Source organism: Vidua chalybeata, chromosome 5 (assembly GCF_026979565.1).
Source record: "Vidua chalybeata isolate OUT-0048 chromosome 5, bVidCha1 merged haplotype, whole genome shotgun sequence".
Lineage (NCBI taxonomy): Eukaryota > Metazoa > Chordata > Aves > Passeriformes > Viduidae > Vidua > Vidua chalybeata.
In genome coordinates this window covers 26,693,228-26,713,394 of record NC_071534.1, presented here as the reverse complement: position 1 = coordinate 26,713,394, position 20,167 = coordinate 26,693,228, and the positions used below count along the sequence as shown (strand labels likewise).

Below are 20,167 nucleotides of genomic sequence, written 5' to 3'. Positions count from 1 at the left end.
ATTCCTTTCCTCCCATTTTGCCTTGAACCTTCAGCTCCAGACTATGTCTCAAAAGAATCACTACATGAACACAACCGTTTTCATGAAAGGAACTGCATATTTTAGCTGGCAATTTTAGCTATCGACAAAGGCATTTGAAATGGGCAGACATTCCCAGAGTCCATGTTAAGCGGGAAATTTGCTCCTAGGTAACTTCATGGAGCATCTGTCTTTTGTGCCCTGCTATGACACCAGTGCATCCAAAAGGTTCCGAGCCACCAGATACAAGACCTGCATCAAGCACTCATTATCTGCGCTCAACCTCTGCCCTCTGAAAGATAAGGTCAAATTTCAGTATCACTGTCCGAGATTAGAAGTTGTGATGTTTTCTATTACCATCTGTGTAGCAGTTAACTTCTGGGCAGTTTTCCTTATCTCCTATTAATGGGCCCATCAATGTCTTGCCACATGACTCAGAGATAACTCCCTCCAGGAGCCACAGGTGATCAAGGACCCACCGCATGACTCAGAATGACATCAGCCCATTGTGAGATGCTCGGCCCAGGGGGGAGGAGCTAAGCATTCCCACCTAGATATATTCTGGGATTTTTGGGCAGAGAGGAAGCCTTTCCACAGGTTCCCAAGAGGACACAGCTGGGGTTTTCCACTGGACTGACTATACCTTTTCTACAGGACCACTGCTCCAACAGAACCACACCTGCCACTCCAATTTGGACTGCTACCAACATGCTGGCCAAAGGGGTGTCAGGTTGTATTCTGACTTTGTCAGTGGCTTTCCTTTTGTATGTGTTTTGTTTCTTTTCCCTTTTCCCAATAAATTGTATTTCTGACTTAGAGTGTCTCACTGGTTTTGCTTTCAAACCCGAACAATCATCTAGGACAACCTCAGGCTAGGTAAAATGTGTTATGCAGTAGTTGCAAAGTTCACATCAGCTGTGTTACAATGTTATCCAGAATTACAGCTTACTATGTAGGAGGAAAAAACCCAGCTTGAGCTAAAATGGAAGGTGTTACAGTGTGAAACACCTCAAAAATCCTGTTAATATATTAATGAGCATATATTGTTTCCACAGCATTACAGCTGCAGCTTTTCACTTACTAATACGATAGGGGAAAAAAAAAAAGAATTCCAACAGCTGCTTGAAATGCTTAGCTGAAAGAGTCAGGTCCAAAAACACTTTTAGAGTAACTGGCCTGTTTGGCAACAAATACAGAGATTTTGAACATTATTTCACTTCTCATTCCCATGTAAAAAAAGGGAAGAACATAAAGTACATTTGAGCAAAGAAATAATCCTATTTTAAACACTAATATAATTTTACATGGCAAGCAAAGAAAAATGAAGGGGTTAGAGAGTATTTTTCAATGCTCAAGAACAGGAAAGAGAGGGGAGGGAGAGAAAGTTGGGGGAAACTTAAATTCATCATGTTCATGAAAACACTGAAACAGCTGTGCAGCACTATCATTCCAGGGAAATGTTTTTGGGCATGGAAGAAAATTCTTTCAGTCACGTCTAAAGTCTGAAGGTAATGGAAATCTCTCTGGGTACCTTCCACACAGGCTGCTACCACAGGGTTTCGGGCAGCTGGGTTTAGGTGGTACAACCATTTCTCCCTGTCGGAGTTTCTTGGAGTGTTTCCTGTAGAGAAAATAGGTTGCATCGCTACTAAGATTGTCTGACTTGAGTTGGCTTTTAAACTTAACAAATAACCCTTTGCAAAGACTGAAAGCTTTTATGTCAGCTACACATTTCAGGGCAGAGGAGAAAGGAAGGATTTAAAATTACATGTGAAATATTCCTTATATATATTTATATTGCTTAAGAAGGAGAATCTTTGCACGAGGAATACTTTCCTCTGTTTCAGGAAGAACTCTGTCACCACCAAACTCTGGCAAAGGATGCAAGTGTTTGGTGTATGGTACTCTAAATGTGTCTTTACTGATCCAGTGAGAACTCTGCACTTGGAGTCCACTCAGATATATCCATATTAAAGGCTTTGGGGTAGAGGGTGAAAATTACAATGGGTACATAGATAGTTCTGTACTTTGAAGCTAAGTTTATATCAAACAGCACATTTCACTGACAAAGCAAGACAATTAGTGCCCAGAGCTTGTGTTCTTTTCCTTCTGAGTGCCCCTAGACCTGTCTAATGGACTAAACACCCATTAGAGATCAAAGCACATCTTCTGATCTAGTCTCTTCTGAGAGGAATAAATACCATGTGCTCTGCAGTTTTCCTATGATGAGAACAAAAACATAGTAAAAGGACAAACCACTTTTAAGTCACAATCGTCATCCTAATTAAAACATTAATGGAGGTATGCTTTAATCTAGAGCCTGAACAAATGGAGGTCATTCTCTGTACTTGTCTGTAGCAGTTCATCACCAGGCATTTGCAATAAGAGCAAGAACACCTTCCTGGCACTTTTCTGTGTTCTTCATGTCCTGCAAAAAACTGTCAAAGGGACTCTGTCATTTAAGACATGTTACAGAGTTGATAGACATCTTCCATTTTAAGGGAAGAAAATTATTGATAGATTCTTGACTAAATAAAATTGACATCTATTCAAATCATTGCAAATTATTTTCAGAATTTACAACAGGATTTTTGCAGAATTATGGTTTCAAGAGAAGACATGAGTTTTACAATGGATGTGTGTTTTCTCACACACCAGGAGTTTTAATGGCTGCTTTTTTTGCTTTGCTTATGTGTGTGGCTTAAGGACAGCAAAGTACCACTGTTCACAACAAATGACAAGAAACTCTGAAAGTTACTTCTCGATGCATTTAATTTCTTTTGTGCTGTTCTAAGAACTAGGGTATTATCAAGTGTGAGGTTACAATTGTAACAGGACCAAAAGCACTCCAGTTGGATCAGGTAAAAACAGGTTGCAAAATATTAGGAAAAGAAACACTGAAAAATACAAATCCTATTATCCAGTCACGCATCAGTTGCAAATCCAAATTCTGAAACCCTTGAAAATCAGTCCCAGGAAAAGTTCACAGACACCCTTTCAAAAGGAGGATATTCCAGTTCTAGGAGACTAAGAGTGGAGGAACCTCCCATGCCAACCCTCTACTTGAACTTTGCTGCCTGAAAGGTAAATTGCATCCTTGGTGCGCACACAGAGTTGACCTGGGGAACACTGCTCTTTCAGGACTTGTCATTAGGAGGTTTCTTCTTGGCTTCCACATCCTTCTTAAAATCTTCCAGCTTCTTTGCAATGTTAGGAATCTAATTTAAAGAAAAAACAAAACAATCAAACCCCACACTACAAAAAATCCTGGGCTGTGTGAGTTTCATCAGGAAAGACAATACCATACACACAGCAAGAAATTCCATAAAGTTTAAACTGGTTTTTAAAAGGTTTTTCCAGTATCTGTTACCTTGAACAGAGATTAAATCTAAGCAGTATCAGGCAAACAGCAGATAAGGCTTCAGGAAATACTTAGATTATTAAGGGTATAAGTCAGTGGTGATGGGAACAGGAGGAAGGAAAAAGGATCACCTTACAGGAAATTTAGCATGACCAGTCTGGCTTCCTGACTGAAAGAAGGCAAACTTCCAAGAATAAGCAGATTTAAACATTGATGCAGAGGCTTTCGAAGGGGAAATTAGATTGCACTATACTGGTCATAACCCAAGAGAAAAGAGATGTTCAAGAGCATAAATTATGTTCTCAAGAAATTTATTAAGAAATATTTCTCCTGGTTTATCTTGTGGGAAACAAAATTCCTCACTGGGGAATTCTGCTGCAATGCAAACTGGCACCTTTTTGCAGTTTTACACCTGAATGAAAATTCATTTTACTGCTTGTGAGCTCCAAATATTCAGCTTTCACTTACAAATAAAATAATTTTGATAAAATAATCCAACAGTAAATTTCAATAACTTAAAAGGGAAAAAAAGCTGAAGCTCTTAATAGCAAAGAAGATTGTGACTAACTAAAACTGGGAAGTGATAATGTAAGATTTTACAAAATAATGTATGATTAAAACAAAATGAATGCAAATTTTCCACTCTTAGCTTTGAAAAAAAAATCCTGGGTTTTTTCTTCATATGTCACCTGACCACAGAGCAAAGTTAATCCAAACAGAATGCAGTTCTCTTACTGAATGGTCTGAGGCTCACAGAACTGATTACAAGTTCCTCTTATCTTCCTTTTCAGAATTAAGCTCTGTTTGAGCAAATGAAATTAAGAGCCCAGCCTGACATTTAAACTAAACCAAGTGAACTCTACCACTGTCAGCAGAACCCTCCATGTCCTTATTACTAAGCACACTGTGTGTACAGCTGCGGAATTAGGACCTCATTATGACAAGCTTATATATATGTCACCTCAGACCAATCATCTTCAACACCAGCAGTAAAAATTCCCTGTTCATCCTGCAAGTCAGTGTTGCATTTCCAGGGAAATACCTCCAGCAAATCAAAGCCTGAGTTCCCCTCTTGTGGCAATACTTTATCAGTGCTGCCAGAAAAGCACCATACAATGCTTGTGATACATATTGATACATCCAAATATATTCTTATGACTACATTTTTGTAACACTGTAAAACATGTATTGGACAGAAACACCAGCCTTTCATTAGTCCTTTTACTGGACTGACTGACAGGAAAAATCACCGAAGTTTGTGCATAAACAAAGAACAAAATATAAGACTTTTTTTTTTAAACAAGATGACTTCAATACTGAAGATGAGAGGAAAGCAAAACATAAATGTCACCAAAGCCTCAACAACTTTGTTTGGTTTTTTATTAAGGCCAATATAGATTGCCTAAGAATTTAAAAAGATTTTTATAAGTTAAATATTATTAACTCCTCTAGCCAGTAAGTAATGTGGCACTGCTCTTACAAGGGATTCTGCTGACTCAGCAGAAAGTAAAAGCATGTTCTGAAGGCTCAGCTTGAAATCTTTTTCCTCTGCCCTCTCACATTGAAAACTGTTAACTGAGAACTGAAAAAAGAAAGTTCTCTTTTTTTTTTCTCACTGAAAAGAAGGAAAAAAATATTGCAGGACAATACACTTTCTGAAGTAGGAGAAAGTATTGCATTTATAAAAAATGCTGGCAAAACTTATTTTCATTATAGGTCCAGAAAAAAGACATTTCACATGCTTTGAGAATTTTTATTAACAGTTATACTGAGTAGAGAACACTGTAAGAAGACAGGCTGAGACAGGAAGCCAGTATTTAATACTGGTAAAATCCATGAGCAATTGATAAACCTGTTCTGTTTCTCCTGTCTTTGCCTGTAGAAGGCTGGGCTCTAGGACTGAACAGAAGTTTAGGCTTTAAGCACTACACTACCACAGATGATGTTTTGGTTGCACTTTTTTTTTTTTTTTTGCAGTTAAGGTTGGAAAAGTCCTACAAGATCACAGAGTCCAACCCTTGAACAATCACCACTTTGTTAACTAGACCAGAGCATGAAGTGCCATGTCCAGTCATTCCTTGAACACCGCCAGGGATGGTGACTCCATCACTTCCCTGTGCAGCCTGCTCCAATGGCTGACCACTCTTTCAGTGAGGTATTTCTTCCTGAAGAAGTCTCAGTTCTCCGGTAACTAAAGTCAGCATGATCTGCATTCTGTTCAAATAATATAACCCATCAAAATAAAGACTGATTCAATTCTAATTGAGGGAAAACAGCTGTATATTTTCAGTTCAGGACAGGTTTATCTCTGAGAATACTAGGATACTCACATCATAGTTCTGAGCCAGATACATCCCAACCACATTTCCAAGAGTAAAACCAAGCTAAAAAGGAAAAAAGGGAGAAGAGTTATTATCCTTCCATCAAAAGCTTATTGGCTAAAATAAAGAAAAAGGGATATTGCAAGTTATTTAATGAGTTTCAACTCCACTCCTACATAATTTCTCATCTTTCATTCAGAGAGGTACAATTTCCCCCCATCTTCCTCACCAGAAACACCTTGCCATCATTTCCAAAATACCACACAGTTTTGTTATTCAATCCACATCCCCAAGACTATTTGGATCAAGCTGTGTTCATCCTTGTAAGGTTCTCTACACACCCACAAAGGCTATAACTCCTATTAAAATGGGGGCGACAGCAGCAGCGACCTACATATCACAGACTTCTTGGTCCATGCTGGGAAAGCCTAATGCAACATCCCACTAGAACAGCGCCCAGCGTTGGAAAGGGACATACATGTCTTAGGATGGAGTAGAAAAACCCAAAACTTCACAACATGAACTTAAACTGCTTTTTCTCTTCAGCATCAACAGCTGTGCATCTTCCAGACAAACCCTTCTGACCCCAAGAGATTAGTTCTCAACCAAATCCACTCCGCTCTAGGGGCTCCTCCAAGGCAGTACAGTTGGCTGGAAGCTGGGCACAACCTCTTCTGACAACTGTGCAAACTTATAGTTGATGAAAGATGTCCATAAAAATGCACTCTGGAAGTAGAGCAAGAGCAAAGCACAAGCAGACTTTCTGGCCCAGACCCTGTCTGCCAGCTGAGGAAAATCCTCAAACATAAAACACTTCCAGAGTGAAAAAAAATTCCTCTTTTCAAAGGCAGGTGATGAGATTTCATTCAGCAGCTGCTCAGTATCCTACATTTATTTTTGTTGTTGCACTTCAAAATAAGTCTGCCCTATACCATGAAAGCTCATTTAACTGTTTTGAAAGGGGATACTGCTAATATTGTGCTCTCATTCATTGTTAGTAGACAAATCACTCTTTGTAACAGCTGAGAACAGTTCTATTTTAAAAAGTTGTTATTGCTCATGGTCACTGCTGTCAAAATAAGACTATTTTAAGAAAAATAAAACCACAGTCCACAAAACAACTTTGCCATCACTTACTGACCAGGCATCTTTTCCAGGCCCAAAGCAGCACAGCTCATCTTTTCTGTGATCCAGACTCCATAAGCAGCACTGGTGAAAATCTATCTACAGAAAACTAAAATTGGCTGAGAGCTGTCATATGAACTCTGACTGCAAGTTACTTCAGTCTTTCCTTAAACACACTTTTGGTCTTATTCCTTGTTTATAATTACTTTTTAAAGCCTAGCTTTAACAATTTAAGAAGAATTATTCTTGTGTGTACTGTCCTGGTTATCATGTGCTCTTCTAGTTTCAATTACCAGCTAAGTAGGTACTCTGGGAGACACTAACAAAAAATGCACTGATGAAAACCAGACCTGTGGTTCCTCTTAATTCAGAGTATCACTCTAGAAGAGGAGAATTTCCTGTATCTTTAGCAGGGTCTGGGAAGCCACACGGAAACACAAACCAAATCCTTGTTTATTAGCAGTGTTCTAGCTTTTATCCTAGAACCTCTCTAATATATGTCATATTCTTCTGTTGTGAGATAACCCTTACTCAGTAGAGATAGTACTGAGATCAGTATTCCCTTAAAGTGTACTTCTTTATTGGAAAGTCCAGCACTGTGTGCACTCAGTTACGTTTATTTTTAGAGCTGATGATTCGAGCAGTGGGAAAAAAAAAAAAAAAAAACAAACAAAAAAAACAAACCAAAACACGCACACTGCTTAAGACTTCAATTACATGGAAAGCAAATGAAAATGTGCATATTCACTAAAAACAACAGGACTGATGAAAGTTCAGGATCTTCCAATTTCTACCCAGCATTTCAAGGTGCTTTGCAAACAAATGGCTTATTTAAAGCTTAACTCTGGACTGCAAAAACACAAGGTTTGTGAGATTATCCCTTTATCTCTCTGCTACAGCCCTAACCAGGGAGAGCAAGAGTCAAACATCCAATCTACACCCAAGCAGGGAAGAAGCCCAGAATTAGTATATCTTTGTCTAACGGTCACGCACTAATGAGAAGTTGTAATTACAAAGTATTTTCATCTAGGAAAAAAACAAAACAAAACAAAACCACCACAAAAAAAAAAAAAAAAAAAAAAAAAAAACAAACATTAGCAGAAAAAAGTAGAGCTGAGAAACACAGAAACTTTGAGAGAGGCTAACCATATTTAGCCTTACTGAAGGTTTCCATTGGGGTGCAGAGGGGATTATAAACAGCTACAAAAATGGCTGAGGCTTTTATACTTGTTATTATGAAGCTAGGACGATAAGAAATATGCCTCATTTATTTATTTATTATAAAAAAACAGGCAAGATTATCCCAATTTACAACAGGCCATCATTTCTTGCTCTGTATCAACACCCGCTATGAAACTTACTAGCCTGCTGCATTACCTCACCCCAACGAAGTCTAAATTCAGTCTAATAATTCTGCTGTTCTTCGGGGCAGTAATGAAACGCGATCCCTTGCTTTAATTTCCACATATAAAAATCCACATCTCCAGCGGTACACTTTTAAGGGTGCACAAAATGGCAAGGGCTGACGCCCCTGCTGTCACTGAAGGAGAGAGGCATTTATGCTTACACAAAGAAATTTGAGCAGCAAGGGGAGCATCACCGTGAGCAAGCAGAATCTCCGAGACAAATTAAGAACACGACTTGGAGGAAGAACAAGCCGTGGAACCCCATTTTCAGAGCAGCTTTAAGGCATCGTTCTGCGAGAACAAGGGGACGGGTGGGAAGGAGCGGAAGAAGGGAAGGAGCGGAAGAAGGGCAGCCGCCCAAGGATGGGGCGCTGCCGGGGAGCCAACACCGGGCGCAGCCGCTCCGTTGACAGTGGCCGGGGGGTGGCCGGACACCGCGCCCTTTCCCCTCAGCCGGGCGGCGACACGGCGCCGCGCCTCGGCGCCCAGAGCCTTACCAAGAACTGCAGCATGGTGCCCGCTGCCCGCGCTGCCGCCCCGCCCGACAGCAGGGGAAGTGAGGCGGGCGGCGGCTGCTCTCCTTCCGGGCCCGCCCTCGCCGCCATGGCCGGGGGAAGGCGCTGGCCCGGCCCCCGGCCCAGCCCCGCCGCGCCCCGGCGTGAGGGAAGCGGCGGCCGCGGCCGCTCCCGAGGGGCTGCGCGGGGATGCCGAGCGGTGGTTGTTGTTTGGTTTTCGTTTTGTTTTGGTTTTGGTTTTGGTTTGGGTTTTTTAGGCTGCATGAGCAGTTGTTCTTTGTGAATCACTTTGGGTTCAGCTTCTTTTAATGGCTATGCTTAATTCATTGAGATTTGGGCAGTAAATACCAGTTATGAAGAGTTCTCCTGCTGCAAGTCAGTAAGAGATGGCAGGCTTTATCGCAATTTATTGCAAAACTCTTTTTTCACCCTTGCAAATTTTTAGACAAAAAAAAAAAAAAAAAACAAACGGAAAAAAAACCAAAACTGAAAAAGCAAACAGACAAACAAAAAACCCCAAAACAAAACCAACCAACCAACCAAAACCAACAAAAAACCAAAACCTTCCCAAACAAACAAACAAACAAAAAAACACAAACAAAACAAACCCCCCACCAAACCAACCCCCCAACACCCCTAACCCCGCGAGATACGTAGATTTTTGAGGTATTGGGAAACTCTACCCTGAAAGCAAGTTAACTCGCATTACATCTCAGTTCCCAGAAAGCTCAAATGTTCCATCTAGCAGAAAACAGGTAGCACCCACCTTTCTGGGGAAGGTACCTTGGTGGCTCTCCTTCCCACTTCAGGAAAGAAAAAAAAAGGCACAAGAAGATACTATGTAACACCTTTTTTTTTGTTCTGGTGATACCCTGGTAAGGATCCAGACTTGAGACCACTTTCTTCTGAATTTCAGGGCGTTCCAAAGCTGTTGTGTTCTTCCCTCCCTGAGAGAGAGCTGACACCTGGAAATGACACAAAGATTTGAATGGATGTGGCACAAGAGCCAGGGCTGGACTTCCTTGTCCTCTGGAATGACTGACTCTTCCAGGGGTCTCACAAATGAGCTTTGTTCTGGAAAGAAGAACAAATGAGCTGCTAAAAACTATTTTCCTAATACTGAATTCTTCTCCATGTGTGCAGGATCAGAGCACTGAGATAATATTAGACTCCAGCCTGAGCACATGTCAGAAATCAGATGGGGCAAACGAGGCTTTTAGTAGTAATAATGCCTCCTCAGTATCATCACAGGGAGATAAGGTTCATTTAAAATGTTGTTATTATGCTTAGTCTATAATGCATCCAACATGTGTTAGACAGTCTTGGCTCAACATTACTCTACACAGTTATTTTCCTACATGTCATGAATTTCCTCTGTGACATTTAGCAGACTGCCAATTTTTTTTTTTCCTTTAAAGTAAAACTATTTCGTTTGCATCAGCCAATGCTGAATCATTTTGGGTCAGGGAGTGTAGAGGGTGGGTGCTGTGGATGGTGTATGTTAGTGGAAGGAAGAGCTCAGTCTGGTAGTTATAATGGAACAACTATGCTTTTATAAATGGGGCTGTGGGGGGGAGAAGCTAAACCAAAAAACCAACCAAAACCTACTTTTTTTTTTCTGCTAGGGAAGACTTTCTAAATGCTATCTACTATACTCTGGTATTCTGCAAGTACAACCAAGCCCCTGAGGCATGAAGAAAGCTTGTTTGTCAGGAAGTACTGCCTACTCAGCATTATTTATTGCTAAATCATATTTGAAGATGCATTCATGTTGATTTAATATTGTTTTTATAGAGCATGTACAGTACATATGTACTCCACTCTGTGGAAAGTGAGAATACCTTTTTTAAAGGATAACATTTAATTTACCCCACTTTTACAATGTTTGCTGGGTTATGAACATACTAGGACAAGGATGTTTTATATATTAGGCCCAGTAGAAAAAGAAGGGTGTTCTGTCATGATATTCTGAGAATTGTTAACAAAGAAGAGTTTATATTCTGATATCCCCATGAGTCCATGTGCCTGGACAAAATCTGCCCCAGTGTGAAAGAAGTGGCTGACATTGCTGCAGGGCCACTGTCTATAATATTAAAATTTATAATTAAAAGTTATGGAGCTCAGAGGATATCTTGAATGACTGGAAGAGGGCAAATGTCAGACACATCACAAGAAGGGCCCAAAAGAAGACCCAGGAAACTAAAGACTCATTAGTGTTGCTTCAACCCCTGGGACAGTGATTGATCAACTCCTCTTAGAAACTATTACAAACCACTTGAAGTAGGTGATTTTTCTGTACAGGCAGTAAATATGTGATTGTCAGATCTGAAAGCAGCACCAATAAAATATCTGATGTGAAAACTTGTGATAATTGTGTTGCAAATATCTGAGAGTTTATTTGAATAAAGCAGTAGTATTGATTAAGCAATCATGAGGATATAAGCAAAGCAAGGTTGGTAGGGAGGAATAGTATTTTGGCATTCTAACTGGTATCCTAATGAGAAATGATAAGTTTGCTATAGAAGACTTTTGTCAGAGATGAAAATTATTTAAATCACAGGATATAAAAACTAATTTTAAAAAGTATTCTCTTTTTACTTTCACAATAAATTATATACAAATTTGAATGTAAGTCCTCAGAATATGTATGTTTAACTGTCTTTTTAATACCACTTCATTTCCTATGTGCAGCTGGAAAGGGAAATCATACTTCCTTGAGATAGGAATTTTGTAAAATAAACACCAGATGGAGCCACAAAACCATCTACTAAAATTTCTGTTAAAGTTTTATTGTGTTTAATCTGTACATTTTGGTTTTAGTTCTGCCTATTGTCTTTGCTTTGTTTTAGTAAAATATTTTTATAATCTGTGATGTGGTTTCAAGGTTTCTGAGAAGTTGTAATTATCCAGGACTCTTTTGTCTTGTCATGGAGACATGCACTATTATAGCACACAATAGTTACAGAATGTATTCTGCACTTGACAGGTATTGAACAATATGTAATAAGGAATCAGAACTGCAGGACAGTAAGCTTGTCAAAAATTTAGTAGAACTTATGACCTTTCATTATACCAAGTGTAATTGCCTACCTCAAAAAAAATAGGTAGCCTTTCATCTCAAATCTTTCCTGGTGGAGGTGCAGTTTATTGTTAAAGTTGTTGAAAACATCTTTTCTATGATAACTTCCAGTGCCTTCTGTTTTCTCTTAGTGGCTGTATTCCAAAGTATCTGGAGTTCTCACATCAATAGCCTACTACATTTTTGACAGAAAACCAGAAAGCATCCCTGACTCACCATGTAAGTCAGATTGTTTAAGGCCAAATTTTCAAAGGTAGTTATGACTAGAAGAGGTAGATGGTTTATGGTGGCTCATATTGACCGTGTCAAAGTCAATTTTTACACAGAGCTCTCTGAGAGCCAAAGCTGATTCTATACACTGGAGGCTGCCTGGCTTTGTGTGAATGATTTGTCAGAGGCAGAGAGCAGCTTAGCCCTTTGTGCCAGCCCTCAGCCAACCTGCTGTGTGTGCTTCCCCTCTGCTGCCCTGGAGGAAACAGGCTTCAGCAACAGCTAGAACAGGGAGATGTCAGGCAATACTGAGCTCAGAGTGAACTCCAGAGTGCACTCCAGAGCACTCCCTTCTCCTAAAAATGCTCCTTAGCAGAAAGAGGGAAACTTTAAAGCATGAGGAACATGAGCCCCAGGAGAACCAGAAGGGATAAACCTACAGAAGGTCTCTGAGCAGCAGGGCTGAGGGACAGCATGAATCATGAGTTGGAGGTGAGGGATCTGTCACATTCCCGGAGTGACACAACAATGCAGGACCATGGCCCCACTTCTGTGAAGATTGTCTCTGAATTTCTAATAAAATGAGAAAGTGGTCCTTACTCCTGTGGCATGGTCTGATGATGGATGTTTTAATTCAATCTGTGAATCTAAACATCTATGGCTTGTTCCTCTCTAGACTAACTCCGCAAGACCCTTGGCACAAGAGGAGGGAATCAGAGGGACTTGAAGAGTATCTAGAAAACACATAATACAACCAATACTTTATGTGCAAAATAATAGCAATGGGATGCTCTTCCAACAAACCAACCGTGGAATTTGAAATACTTAAAAAAAAAAAACCACAAAAAAACCTAAAAAATAATTCAGCCATATTTTTTGTTACTTGTAGATGCATGAAACTGCACTTCCTGACCCATTTAGCCATTCATTCCATCCTAGCATTGCAACTTAATCTTGCATTTCAACAAAAGGTGATCTGCAAGCCCTATCTATGAATTTATCATATACCTTGAAATTATCTCACACAGTGATATATAGAAACCTACAGAGAGCTGTAATTTATCTGCTTAATATCTGACCACACGTCTTAGTGCCTCTGGTTTTACCCATGTAAATGGCTCTGCTTTATTCTTTTTTCTCCACTCCTTCAGTATATTTTTATATATAGGCAACTTATATTTGCCTTGGACTCAGATTTCAACTGTTTCATCATGAGGTCAGTCAGATGCTGGTGCAGGTCAGAGAGGCTGTGCCATATCCATCTTTCAGGTTTTCTTTTTTTCTTTTAATGGACGAAACCTATTTTTCAGTCTTTGCATACAAAAATAAAGAAATAATCATCTATCCTGCCAGGAGAAATGGAAACCTGTTCAATATAAGTTCCAGCGTATAATGAAAAAACCCCTCAAACCCAAAAGACTGATGATTTTATTTATAGTCAGGGTAGTGGAGTATCTTGAATGCAAATGAGTCATGATTTTAAGTTTTCACCCTGGAGCTACAACATTTAGAAATGTTCTTGAAACAACTCCTCCCTCAGCCAATTGAGATGTTCCCATGAATACATGTCCCTGGGACTAGAAATTCAAAAATTGGAGGCTGAGTCAAGCAAAAAATTATTGAGTAATGATACCTTTCCACTCTAGCTGCTGGGCTGTGGCCTGACAAGGACAATATATGAGAAGTAAATGATGTATGAGGAATATATAATTCTCCAGTGACTCACAGAGAGGCATAATTGCATGAGCAGATAATAGATATGAAATGAATTCCACTCTGTGCCAGACCCACAGAGGGCATGGGTGCCAGTCATGGAGATTTAGCTGGTATTTCAAACTGTAGCTATGCATGCAGCTGTGGGGGCTCCTGGTTCAGCTCCTCACATGCTGGTTTAGAGACAATCATCACAATCATATCAGGTGTGAGACATTGGAGAAATAGTCCCATCACTCATAGGATGACAGCAATCACCTGCACACTAGTTTTCTGAAATTGTTTCTCAGAACAGCACTAGAGCTTTTTAAGAACTCAAATCCTATCAAAAGTGCAGAAAAATGAGCAAAGAAAATCTATTTATAGCTAAGCTTTCTTGCTGCAGTTAAGGCCCTGAGTGCACTCACAGGCTCTGCAGCCTTGGCTACCACCCCTGGGTTGTGAGACAAAACTGAGACTCCTCACTGGGGCCCACTGTGCCTTGGATCTGAAGCTGAGCTCGCTTCCTGCTGCTAAGGTGTTGCTGGCTCCTAAAACAATGAAACATTGCAGTGGTATTAGCTGATGGCTGAAGGTACACTGGCTTTCTTTCACATGTGTTCAAGAGTCATCCAGAACTTCTGGAGTTAAGTTTATGACGTTGCACACAAGTAAAACATATGCAAGGGAAACATCATACAGGAATTTCTGAGTGATGATCAGTAGATGGTGCTCTTTTCCTGAGCAAGAATGTAAGACATATTTTCAAATTATCAAAAATATTATCAACATCTTTCAATTTTTTTATTCCAGAATTAGGTAATATTTATTAAAAGTTGTTTCAAACAGTTTTTTCCTTCCAAAAGTCACTCTGGATTTTCACTAGATAAGATACAGAGAGACACTGGTTTAACTGACCCACTTCATTAAACTTGGTGATTCTGGTGTTGCACTTTAAAAAGTAACCCTTCAAAAAGAATAAGATTATCTGTCCGTATTTTAATTAGCTCTCCTCTTTCTATCATGAGATTGTTTGTTCTGCTTTTTATGATAACAAAACAAAACCAACCTGTCATCCCCAAAATCCCAAGCCCCTTGAACTACCTGGTGTTATTTTCTTAGACATCATTTCTTCAGTTAATTAAAATAATCTGAATTAATATACAGATCGACTGAAGAGTGACCTGTTCTCCTTGCAGTAGTAGTGTCAAAAAGAAGAGTTTTTTTTTTTTTTTTTAATGCCCCAGGATTATTGTCTTGAAGCAACTTCCAGGTATGCAGTGAGAAGTTCAGGTGGCAAGTCACAGATGTCATGCCTTTGCAGGACTGTGGCTCTAAATATTCAATTAATCTCTGACACGAGAAAATGCACACTGTTGCTTTCTGCTGAGCCTGGTCTGCATTTCTTTTTGGTCTTCAGTGTAAATAATAACCTGCACACATCACATAGAATTGAGGAACCTCATTTACTTGATTTCAGTTATTTGGTATTCACTCACTTTCTGTTTTTCTTTGATGACTGTCATACTCACTGGCAAGCAATCAGAGTTCAAGTGCTCCCGGTTACCAAGCTACCAAGAAATTTTGTGCTGCCACTTCCCAAGTTTCCATCACTGTACAAGACAAGCCAATAAAGTAAATCTGGGAAGCACAAGTGCTATGAATGCTCTTTGGCAGCCCTGCCCCTGACTGCTGTGCCTGTGAGTGCTTCTATTGAGGAATTACAGCTCCAGAGCATCTCAAGTCTTCTCCTGGCTTTGGGGTTTGGGCTAAATAATTTAAACAACCCAAAAAGGATTTAGAGTTTCAAATGCTACTAAAACCCATGCTTCATGTGACAGCTGCCTCTAGAGAATGGAATATTTAAAAGAATTTAATAAAAACAAAAGTCTGGAACTCATACTATGTACATAATTTTTCCTGCAATGACTTTTTGAACTGATTGAATGAGTCCTCTGTTTAATTCAATGTGCTGTTACAGGGAGCATTCAAATCATTGTGATTTCATACAGCTAAAGTCAAGGATATTATGAGATGTGAGATTTTAGCTTAAGATTTTTTTAACCAGATTGATGAATGTAATATCAAATCTGTGCTTTGTACTTGTCTGTAATATGTAATTCAGAACACGTAGTTTCCTTATGTTTCAGTAACTGAGTGCTCCTTCTTTGATAGGCCCATTTAGATGCAGACAATGAGATCCTTTACTTCAATAGCACAATTCTTTTAGATGGATGATAGATATGTCTCTGTTATACTTGGGAACATTGAGGCTGCAAAGGTGTAAATTCTGTGGATGAGGAAATGTGATAGACTTAGAGGCCTAACTCCAAATTATGAAAAGCATTGGACATTTAAGGCCTGATTTACAAAAGGACTAACTTAATGTCTTGCCTTCTGAAAGGTTACTGAAGTAGAAAACTGAGATGATCCAGCTGATCCTAACTTCTTTCTGGTAGTGTGTCAAGAAACAGCGAGGCAAGCTCACACTTTCCATGAGCAGGTATTGTTAATTGTACTGTCAAATTTATATCCTATTAAAATAAAACACTGTGTTCATGTGTGTCATGTACATTTTTGTATAATATCACATATTTATATTAGAGTGGTTTAAAAGTCTAAATTAAATGAAATAACACAATCTGATTATTATGAAGTGCAAAAAAATTTCACTCTCAAGGAAGCATTTTAAAAGTATATATTTATTTTGTGCTCAAGTTAAAGCACCCATTTATGTTGACATTTAGTTTCTGAATGAGAGAGTTTTGAATAAGCTTAGAGATGAATTGCTATGTGTATTTGATTCTGTGATCTTGTGGGAGGTTACACAAGGGTGTCCTAAGAGCTTTGTAAAGTACTATTGTATTGTACAATGTGTGCTACTTCTTGCAAGTTCTTGTCATAATATTCCTGACCTCTTTTAACTACCACAGACCAAAACTAGCATATACATTCTCATTTTGATAATATATTCTCATAATGAATATATTATTCTCATCTAACATGGGAGAAAAACATAGAGAGACACAAGTGCTCCACTTTAATCTCAAACATTTCATATTGCTCATGGTCTTCAACAATGTGTACAGCCAGATGCTCTTAATCTTCTCCTGCAGGTACTTCTGACCTGTCAGTGCTCAGTATCTACTAAGGGGTAGTGGGCATTTCACTTTTGCTAATTTCACAGTTTTTTTCAGGAAATCACAATATGATCTGTTGTTTCCTAGTTCAGAACTCTTTCAGAATTGTGTTTGCAAATGCTTTTTGGATATTTCTTATTCCGTAGAAGCAAAAGTTGATCTTCAGATAGAAAGATCTCTACTTCTCAAGAAGTATCTTAATATACTGATAGTGATTGCAAATTCTTTTCACATTAGTTCATGTATTGCCACTTAGGTTGAAGTAAGGTGGTGGTTCTGGCAACATCCATTTTAGAGTGAATATTAAAAAACAATGTGATAGGTAATGAGCGTGAGGTTACAGACTTGAATAATAGGTATCAAATGCATGCTCCTGTTGCCTTAGTAACCATTCCTTCCCCACTGAGAATTTAATTTAACCCACTATGCAATGTAAATTTAACCCATGATATTTCCCTGTTTTAGTAAAGGGAAACATTTCCTAGAGACTGAATGAAATTGCTGGAACAGAGTCTAATTTGTAACATTATAGCAAATCTTTGGCTCAGTTCCCTGTTCACCTGTTACCTAACCTAAAACAGGACACTTTCCTGCACCCTTTTTGTTTAATATGCACATAAGGATCAAAAGCTTCATAAAAATTCACTGTACATCTGAGGATGACTTTTTGTGGAAGTGCACAGGTAAACAAATGTAGTTTTGAAGTAACTGATTCTGTTTAGCAAAGTGTTTAGCAAAACCAGGAAGATAATCTTTTCCCCTTCTTGTCCCTTATTTCACAAGTACCCAGACAATTATCCTTGAAGCTCATTCCAGGAGCTGCCTCTAATTATTGTAGTTAGATCTGCTGACGCATGAAAAGAATTATGTCAAAGCTTAAGGTAAAAAAAAAAAGCCAAAGAATGAAAGTGTTAAGCTATAGCTGGAGCTGGTTTGTACTCAGGGAATTTTGCACAATGTACTGTCCTATCTTAAAGATATAAAAGGAGAAAGGGAATCAAACTGTTCTTCCTTCATGTCTTCTTGAACTGGCCCCTAAAAGACCTGATATCAGATGAGCTCCTACAGTAAAACATTTGTGCTGGCATTGCTCAGGGACATGAGGAAGTGTGATACGTGAGCAGCAGATATGTGCTAGCTGAGAAACCTTGGAAGCAGTTACAGTAAGAAAAAACACACTTCAATGTGTTGCAGGGTGCACTATATGAAATGCATCTTTTGAGCTGTTTTAGCAATCAAAGCCCTTTGCATCAGTATACCTGGAGTCAAGGAGGCCCCACTAGACATTCTCCTTTTGTTTAGATTTTACCAGATAAGTATCTTTTTTTCTTCATTTCAATATTTTATTTTGCTGTTTCAAGAGTTTCATTTTCCTTCTGTCTAAAACATTTGGAAAAGCACAGCTGTGTCATGCCACATGGCCCTAGTAAGGCTCTTGATGTGCAGCAACATATAAAACAAGATCATTTGGAATGGTCTATTGAGCTGATGGCCTGGACTTCAGGCAGGAATGCTTAAACACGGTCTCCAGAGAGGCTTGAGACTTCTTTGTATGAGGAAGGGTGCCTGCTGAAAAAAGCAGTTGTTAGCATGAAATGAAAGCTTAAGGGACTATGAAGGAGTAGAACTGCACAAAGGGAGGAAGCATGACTGAAAAGGTCTCCTCAGTCCTAGTACTCCCTAATTTTTTTGTGTACTATATAAATATTTTGCATGCAGTTTATTATTTATGAGGTAAATGCCTCAGGACAAGCTAAATGATTTTCAAAGCCCCACCCCACCTCAAAAAAAAAAAAATAGAAAAAGAATAAAAATAATTGAACTATGCAAGTTTTATTTGAAAAAAATACTTTTGGTGCTGTTCATAAATCATCCTTGATTGTAATACCAGTTAAGCATTTTGTCCCCATCATTATCTCCAAGCTACTGGAAATCAGGCAACCCCCGACAGGAAGAAATTATGAGGTCTGCTCCAGATCAGAAGGCTGAAGGATCTGCTTTATTAAAACTATACTATATTACATTAATATACTATTTAAAGAGATACTGTACTACTCTACATACTTCTTACTTACCTAACTAACAAACTTGTGACTTTCTGCTGAGAGTCTGAGACACAGCTGGATCCAATTGGGCATTGAACCCAAACAACCTTCACCAGAATCCAATCAAGCAATCACTTCAGGTAAACAATCTCCATGCCACATTCCACACGGGGAAAACAAAGGAGCAGAGATAAAGATTGTTTTCTCTTCTTCTCTCTGTGCTTTTCCTGAGAGACAGAATTATGTCTCTCTGTCCAGAGAATGTGAATGTCACACCATGCCCTCTGCTCAACGATCCCAGACAGTTTGTCCTGACATTTCTACCTCTTTCCATCTCCTTTACTCCCTGGTACAGGTTAAAGCCTAAAGCTCAGGAACTCTTGACAAGAGCCTTTGCTGCAAAACCCAGACTGCAGACAAGGTAAAATAAGCATGTTCTTCCCTAGTATTTGAATATTTCAAACATTTGTTCTTCGAAGAAAAACAATAAACTAGATACAACATTGCAAGGTGCCAGTGCAATACTTTCTTTGCACAGATGACAGTAATGCTGTTATGTAATTTGTTCTTTTTGTGGCCCTTTTTTCTTCCAGTAAACCCATGCAACATTGCACTTAGAGTTGCAACATTGCAGGAAAAAGCATTCTGAGGAACACAGACATCTCATCCTCAATGACTGAGTAATGGAAAGAATAAAAAAAAAATTAGTATTGGAAAGAAGGTCCACTTTATGCATATATTCTCATCTCATTCTTTTTCCATTCCATGTCTTGCAAATAACAAAAGTTATTGACCATTGTTGTGTTGTTAGTAGCAGAATTGGAAAATGTTTTTGTGTCTACAGCCTGTGCTTATGTTGGCTGTCAGGTGTTATTCAGATGGTTTTTTGCTTTGAGAGAGGTGTATGGAAACATTTAAAAAGGTACCAATAACCATAACCATCCTACAATAAAGGTTTTGGTGGGCATGAAGATCATGAGGCCAGTCAGGCAGGTAGCTGTTCAGAGTCTGCTAGACTGGGGGTATGAAAAGGAATCAGTGAACAGGCTTTTAGACCCAGACAGAGAGTTTCTCTTCTTTCTTCCTTCCCCTTGTGTTTCTGAGACTCACAGGGAAAAACATGAAAGTTTGGAACATTGGAAATGTTGTGGAGAAAGCAATGCTAAAGGGTACAATTGTAGCTGACACAAATGCACTGGAAATTCCCATTATGGATCCCTGAGTTCTTTGGGATAATAAAACCTTTCTGTGTTCT

General features: G+C 39.1%; 1 protein-coding gene across 1 annotated transcript; it reads right to left on the bottom strand.

Annotated features, from left to right (window-relative positions):
• Nucleotides 1-2,772: 2,772 nt before the first annotated feature.
• Nucleotides 2,773-8,893, bottom strand: STMP1 (short transmembrane mitochondrial protein 1). Its single transcript, XM_053944161.1, has 3 exons — nt 8,729-8,893; nt 5,710-5,763; nt 2,773-3,236 (listed from the first exon to the last, which is right to left on the bottom strand). Exons 1-3 carry the CDS (start codon nt 8,834-8,836, stop codon nt 3,156-3,158), a joined length of 243 nt encoding a protein of 80 aa, XP_053800136.1. The 5' UTR covers nt 8,837-8,893; the 3' UTR covers nt 2,773-3,155.
• Nucleotides 8,894-20,167: the final 11,274 nt, after the last annotated feature.